The sequence below is a fragment of the Lynx canadensis genome, chromosome C2, assembly GCF_007474595.2.
Source record: "Lynx canadensis isolate LIC74 chromosome C2, mLynCan4.pri.v2, whole genome shotgun sequence".
Taxonomy (NCBI): Eukaryota; Metazoa; Chordata; class Mammalia; order Carnivora; family Felidae; genus Lynx; species Lynx canadensis.
Window position 1 is genome coordinate 104,766,811 of NC_044311.2, and position 7,827 is coordinate 104,774,637.

Below are 7,827 nucleotides of genomic sequence, written 5' to 3' on the forward strand. Positions count from 1 at the left end.
ACACTGACAGAAAATGCATCACAGTTGTCCAGTGGGATGATATATCTTGCCTGAGACACATAAAAACTTCATAGGCCGTAAGCCTACAGTGAACAAACTGCCAAGGAGTTCACAACCACTGCAAAGATGTGTCAATGCTTGGAACAACCAAGTTACATTTATTTTGTGCCAAACAAAGCAGAAAATGACTCTATAGTCGAGTTACTTCCTCTTTTGAGAAACCAAAAAGACAATAAACGTAGTTGAAAACAGACAGAATGCTGTCAAACTCGCAATAGGCCCAGTGAAGAGACAATATCTCTGGGTTATGAGTTGTGGTTCCTCAGGAGGGATGGTTGGCTTAGAAAGAAGCCCCTGGATGAATTCCTGTAACTTGGTAGCTTTGAGGAAAAATCTCCACTTTCCTTCATGGACAAAAGTTAGCTTGATCCATGTACTAAAGTCTGGATAAATATAAATATTTGACTTTGGTTTTCTAAGGCTTCTTAATGCATTTTGGTCGTTACTTTTTTTCGGAGTTTTAGTTTTGGAGGAAATTGTTTTCTTCTCAAAATGATCAGTGGGCTCAGGACAACTGGGCACTTTTTCTGGTTCTACTGAAGAGATTCTGTCGTGTGTAGAAGCCAATGTGTTCTTCAAAGTTTCTGGTTGTATGAGTTTGTGAAGTTGTTCTACGATCTCTTTACCCAGAAGTTCTCCTTCCAGAACTTCTAAACAATGTATGCTGGAGCAACAATTCTGGCTTTCCAGTTCTGTTACCTTCTTCTTTAAAGCATCAATGTGTTTCTTCGTAGAGAAGATATCTTTAGTTACTGTACATTGTTTGTCTTCATTAACATTCATTCTGGTTTCCAGTATCTCTTCTGCTTCCATCTGCTTCTGATAAAAGTCAGTATTTTCCTGCATTTTGGATACCACACTGAGAATGTCAGTCATTTGACTGAGGAGTTCAATTTGGGCAGTTTTAATATCTTGGAGCATTACTATAAGATTCATTTCTTCATCAGTACTCATGTCATCTTGATCAAAATTATAGGAAGTCATAGTTGGATGTCTAGTTGAATCTGGGTTGTTCTTACATTTATGGTAAACATTTTTAAGAGCTTGTCGGATCTTGGAGAGATTTGAAGTCCACATCTGCCCAGCAGCAGCTTTTACCCTTTTGGTTTAAAGTTTGTACATCTTTAATAATAAAACCAGAGTAGGAAACCTAACCACAGTCAAAAGAAGCAGTATCAGAATGAAATGGCCTTTTTCTTACTATTTGTTGGATGTCCAACTATTTGTTGTACTATTTGTTTCCTCGTAACATCATAGAAAGCCCTATGGAGAACATCAGGGACAATAGTAGGCACTCTTAGGTTGTTAGCTTCTTATGGGGCTATCCAACTGGAGAGCTCTGTGAAGTAATGGTCAACTGCATGGAATCTTTCATTTGGTAATCATTGACCTGGTGCTGATGTCACAATGGTTACTGGCTTAGAATACATTTAACCCTAGGGCAGTGATTCTCAAAAGTTTTGGTCACAGGACACTTTTCACTTGCAAGAATTGAGGAATGCCTTTTTTATTTTATTTTTTTTTTTTTAAATTTTTTTTTTCAACGTTTATTTATTTTTGGGACAGAGAGAGACAGAGCATGAACGGGGGAGGGGCAGAGAGAGAGGGAGACACAGAATCGGAAACAGGCTCCAGGCTCTGAGCCATCAGCCCAGAGCCCGACGCGGGGCTCGAACTCACGGACCGCGAGATCGTGACCTGGCTGAAGTCGGACGCTTAACCGACTGCGCCACCCAGGCGCCCCAAGGAATGCCTTTTTTAATGTAGCTTATGTCAAATGATATTCCATCTTAGAAATTAAAACTAAGGAAGACTTAAGATGTCAACTTATTAAAATAAAAAAGCAGTTAAAGTCATTAAATCTTAAAACAAATGACACATTTTAATGAAAAATAATTATATTTTCCAAAAGAAAAGAAGTGGATGTCATTGTTTACATATTTGCAAATGTTTTAAATTCCTGGGTTAATGGAAGACACCTAGATTCTCATATCTGCTTCTGCAATATTTCTGCTGTGATATGTTGTTTTGGTTGAAGGATATGAAGAAAATATGTCCTCACAGAGATATGTAAGTGGAAAAGAGAAAGTATTTTTTTTTAACATTTATTCATTTTTGAGAGACCGAGAGCGAGCGGGAAAGGAGCAGAGAGAGAGGGAGACACAGAATCCGAAGCAGGCTCCATGCTCCTAGCTGTCAGCACAGAGCCCGATGTGAGGTTAGAACTCAGTGACCATGAGATCATGACCTGAGCTGAAGTCGGATGCTTAACCGACTAAGCCACCCAGGTGCCCCAAAGAGAAAGTATTTTAATAGCCTTTTCAAATAATTGAAGACTTTATTCGTTGCTACTCTGCCAAAATTTGATAAATGATAGTTGTTTAGAAGTTAGTTGCCATGTGTATGGCAATACTGTTACATTAAAATTCATTGGCCTGTCTTCCATTGTGAATGTATGTGTACATTGTTATGCATTGTTATTTGGAAAATAATGACTTACTGAATTATGCAGATCTTCCAAATGGTAACTAATTTTGTTATATAATATCAAAACATCATATTCATTAATATTATCACCAATATCACCAGCAACGTCTTTAAGTATTGGGAAGAGGCCAAGCTCATAGTGGCAGTTAAGACTTTCCAAAAGTCTAATACTAGCTTGAAAAGCTTGAAATTTATTAAACTTATTGATTGTTTTTCCTGAAGTCACAGGCTCCCTACATCTTCCCCTGCCATTTCTTTTTTTTTTTTTTTTTTTTGCAAAAATGCTTGCCAAATACCAAATGTGAATACTATAGTTTGCTGTCAGGTTTTCTTTCAAGTAAAAATGATGTTCCATGAAAAAAACAAACAAAAACAGCTAGTTCAGTTTGTAACTCAAATCAGTACTTTTCTTGGAGACAACTATTTTTTTAAGTTTATTTTTGATTTTGAGAGAGAGAGAGAGAGAGAGAGAGAGAGCACAAGTGGGGGAGAGAAAGAGAAAAGGAGAAACAGAATCCAAAGCAGGCACCACACCATCAGCGAAGAGCCTGATGTGGGTCTTGAACTCACGAACTGTGAGAGTATGATCTAAGCAAAGATCATGAGTCAGATACTTCACCACCTGCCCTACCCAGGCACCCCTGGAGACAGCTATTATACATTGGTAAGCAGCAGAAGTGCTTTATGTGTACTTCCCATTACATCACACCATCACACATGATACTAAAAAAAACATACTGAAGGGTTGAGATTTAATAAAATTAATTTTTTTACTGCTTCATCAAGGACATTCTAGAGTTACACGGACTTTTTCTTGTATTCTTTGATTGAGTGGAGGTAAAAAATACAGTCACTACTGGCACAGTTTAGGACTGCTGCTTTGGTTTGTGCTAAGGCATCGACAGTTTTACACACCATTGCTTTTGCAATGTGATTTGCAAAATGCAAATGTCAACACAGTGAAAAAGGCAAAAGTGTTTTAATATTACTTTCGAAATATTTTTGCATGGTCGGTCCTAAGTATGGCTCACTTTGAGAACTCCTTAGAATTTTAAAATAACATTATACACTACTCTTTATATTTTCTAAATAATGGTTCTTGAAATCCAAACCTTTTGAAAGAGTAAATATTTTGCCTATTTTATATATTGAGGTAAAAACTTCATTTTATTCTTTGGTCACATAGGAATAATGTTCTGGAATTAAAATGACGTGACAACCATTTTCCTTATGGTACAGTCCCACTCTACTAAAGAGGATATTCCTTCTTGGATCAGTCTCAGTTCTAACCCTCTTAATAAATCCCTCTTTCTCCTATCTATGCCTAATTGCAAGACCAGCTTTGACCTAGATTTTGTTGTAAACTCTGAATTCAGGCAAAAGTAATTTAAGAATTTTGGCCGTCATGTGGTATCTGGGATATTGCTTTACATCTTATCTTTGAATCCCTGTTTAGTAACCTTACTAAAACTTCTAGAAACCTTTCCAAACTCTTGCTGAGGAAAAATGTTCTCCTGGAAGCAGACTGTCACAGAAATGGTATTTGGAGCCCAAAAAGGTAGGATTCAAAGCTGTCCTATTTACCTTGGCCAAGGCCATTCTATCCATCAAGCTCTACAGACACCTTCCTTGCTTAGTGCCTATGAAGTTTTCAAAAGGCCAATGAAAATATTTGAGACTGGAAAGAAAAAAAAAACAACCAAAAAACTGGGCTCAGAATACTAAAAGAAAGCTTCAAGATTGAAACAAAGAATGTTTAATTAAATACCTCCAGAGTATACTGTTATATCATCCTCACTGTTAAATTTAGTATTAAAATTTCATTACATTTGGAGGAAATTTGTAGATTACGTATTGTTACTTTACAATAATTCCCAATTAAATTCAGAAGGATTGCTTGTAGCAAATACTCCCTCTAGGTTAATAACAGCCAAGTCTTATTGGGTGCATACCAGACACTGTTTTATATATTAGTTTATTTAACTGAAGTTCAGAGAAATCAAGTAATTTTCCTTTCTGTTAAAAAATGGGGAACATCAAATTTTAAATCCTTACATTTTAGTTCTAGAGTCTAGAACCTCTGCCACCGCATAATCATGATAAACATATGTATTTGTAACTCAGAAAGAGATGGACATTTCCTTTTTTTAGAAAAATTGCACTACATAGTTATAGAAGACATTTTGATTAAATTTTTATTTGTTCAGCAGTATGAAAACACTAAAGATTTAGTTGGTATTGTATTATCAAAGCTACTTGAAGCAGAAATTTGTAAAGGCTTTAGAAATTGAACTATCTCTTTAAATTTTTTTTTAATGTTTATTTTGGAGAGACAGAGTGGGGGAGGGGCAGAGAGAGAGGGAGACACAGAATCTGAAGCAGGCTTCAGTCTCTGAGCTGGTCAGCACAGAGCCCCACGTGGGGCTCAAACCCACGAAACGCAGGATCGTGACCTGGGCCAAAGGCAGACACTCACCTGACTGAGCCACCCAGGCGCCCCAGAAATTGAACTATCTCTAATTTAAGTAAGTAAAAAATGAACATTTACAGGTTTTTCTTGACTTATTGTAATAATAGTCTAACAATTATAATAAAGAACAATAGACTAAGATTTTCAACCAAAAATATTTATTATAGCTACTGATTATTTTTATAAAAAAATTTGTAGATTTGATACAAACAGAAATCTATTTGAGGTTCTAATTACTTATTAATGTTAATGAAAGGAGCCTCCAGCCAATTGGGTCTTACTGAGCAGTGAAAAGCTATAGTGGAGAGGACATAAGCCTATTGATTTGGGTGAAGTTGTGAGAGCAGTCAGAAAGTGAATGAAAATGGGAAATGAGCTGACTCCTTTTCTCTGGGTTCCTTCCAGAGATATGGAGACATTTAGGAATAAAATAAGTCTGGTAGACTGGAGCCAAGTGGTGGACACCCACAAAGGAAAAATGTCATCCAGGGGACTGGCTTTTGCTGGAGTGGTATTTGGGACCAGAAAGGTTAGAGGTCAAGTCTGTCCTATTTACTAGACCTGTACTCTTAGTTAAGTTACCAGCCTGTCACAAGCATATGCAATGGGATAGTAACAGCACCTATTTCATAGACTGGTTTTGAGAATTAAAGTGCTCAATATTTGTAAATCCTTTTCCTCCCCCTCTCTAACCACCTCCTTTTCACTCTTCTTTTTTCAAATGACAGTAGGAAATGGTTAAGAGTTTTAAGCTTTGGCTCTGCTCTCTCTCTCAATCTCTTACTCTACCTTTCATTCGCTCATTAAATCAAGAGGCCACTCCACCATCTGTATGACCAAGCATGTGCTATTCACCATTAAGTATACCATGCAGATAAAGCATGTGGATTAGAAGGATACCAGAATGCAGCAAACTAGACCAGACAAACCAGCATTCTGTCTCCTAGTATAGCTCAGACAACCAGCTACAGTGTCAGGCAGACTGGCATTGGATAACCATTGGAGAGATGACTCTAATAATAGATGGTATTATTAATATTTAAAATTCTGGTGTTTTTGAATAAGGAAGCTATAAATTAATTATGGTAGAGTCAAGATTATCTGAGTCTATATAATATAAATATAATATAAAATTACCTTAATTGACATGTTTTTAATATGCTTTCTTAAGTAGGAAAAATGGGGTAGAATTCTAGCTTTCTGCCAACAATTAGACATGATTTGTAACCTTTATGTTTCACCTATAGTCACATACCCTTATTCATGTACCTTTAGAGATGGTGATAATAAAAAAATATATAAATAAAATACTTTCCCCACAAAATTTGAGGGCCAAGCTTATAGGAATTTGAGCCTTTCCACCTGCATATCACCTGTCATGTGCCAAGTAAGATGACAGATTGATGGAACAGAAACCAAGAAGGTCTTTCAAATGTGAACAGAGTGGCTGACCCAAGAGGATAAGAATGGGTTCATTAGACAGCTCAAATCTGGTGCTACACAAGTTGTTATGAAGGACCCCAAAGTGAAGTCATCTTCTTATTCTACTTCTCTTTCCTTTCTAGCCATTGGGAATGGAAGAGAATGAAATTGGCATTAAAGCCATTGCACTTAAGCAAGGCAGGGATGGAGAGGAAAGCAAAGACATAGTGTTTATAAGGCAGGCAGAATCTTGCGGTAGCGATGCCAGACTGTCAGCTGAAGAAGTAAGGAAGCTCAATGACTTTGGTAGGACAACCTGGAGCAAGAGGGCCACTTCCACTCTGTGGTGTCAGTAAATGTTCACGATGATACTCTAGAAGCTAGAGTAGGAAACTAGCTGCCAAAAGAATAAGATGCATACCTCTGAAGAAATAATAGAATGATAATTTCCCTTAAATAATATTTGGTAATAATAATTTACTTTCTTGTTACAACTGAAGTTGTGTGGTTTCTTTCTAGAATGTCCTCCATCTATTTATCACCCAGGCAAACTTCTGCTGATCCTTTAGGGGACATCCAGGGAATACTTTCCTTGCCTTGCCGACTCTGATTCTCCCTGTCATCTTACCTCTCTTACCTTCATCTTACCCTCTCCCTCCGGCATGTTCTGGGTCCCCAACCTAGCAGAAGTTGACATATTGTATTGTTACTGTTGGTGTGCCTCTCTCTCCCCCAGACCATGAGCTCCTTGAGGAGAGAGACTTACTTTTTAAACTCTGTATCCTCAGTGTCACAAAGCCTAACATGTGTTTGGTGCTCAGTAGATCTTTATTCAGTGAGTGAGTGAATGTACGTGTCAAGGTACACTGTCAAGGTACATTAGGTCACTCCCGAGCCTATTTCTACTGGGGGCTACAGAACACATTGCTTGTCTCATAAAGGGGATCTATGATAACTTTTCTCAGTTCCTGAAGGATCACTTTAGCAATTTTGGGACAGGGATTTAATAGTTGCTTCCTCAAAGACCTGAAGGAGTTAAATCGCAGGAGAGGTAAATTGAGATCAGATAGATGGAAATAATTATGAACATGGAAACCGCTATGGCATGAATAAGAGAGAGAGCCCCATAATGATGGTAATAGGACAGCTGTTAATGACACTGATCCTACAGGTGACTAAGGTACCCAGCATACTTCCCCCCTCTACTACATATTATTTCTTTCAGGCCTCTGGGGTACCACAGGTAATCAGTGTATTCTCCAAGCTCCTGTGAAAATGCCTACAAATGCATTTGTCATCGACTTGGGTACTTAGGCACTTATCTCTATATTCATGTCATCTTATACTCTGAACTCCAAATTTACAATGAACTCTCTCTAGCTTATCTA

At 37.5% G+C, this 7,827-nt stretch overlaps 1 protein-coding gene across 1 annotated transcript; it reads right to left on the reverse strand.

Moving 5' to 3' along the window:
• Nucleotides 1–201: 201 nt before the first annotated feature.
• CCDC54 (coiled-coil domain containing 54) lies at nt 202–1,182 on the reverse strand. Its single transcript, XM_030329258.1, is given in 1 exon segment — nt 202–1,182. A coding segment is annotated over 1 exon segment (981 nt).
• Between the last annotated feature and the right edge of the window lie 6,645 nt (nt 1,183–7,827).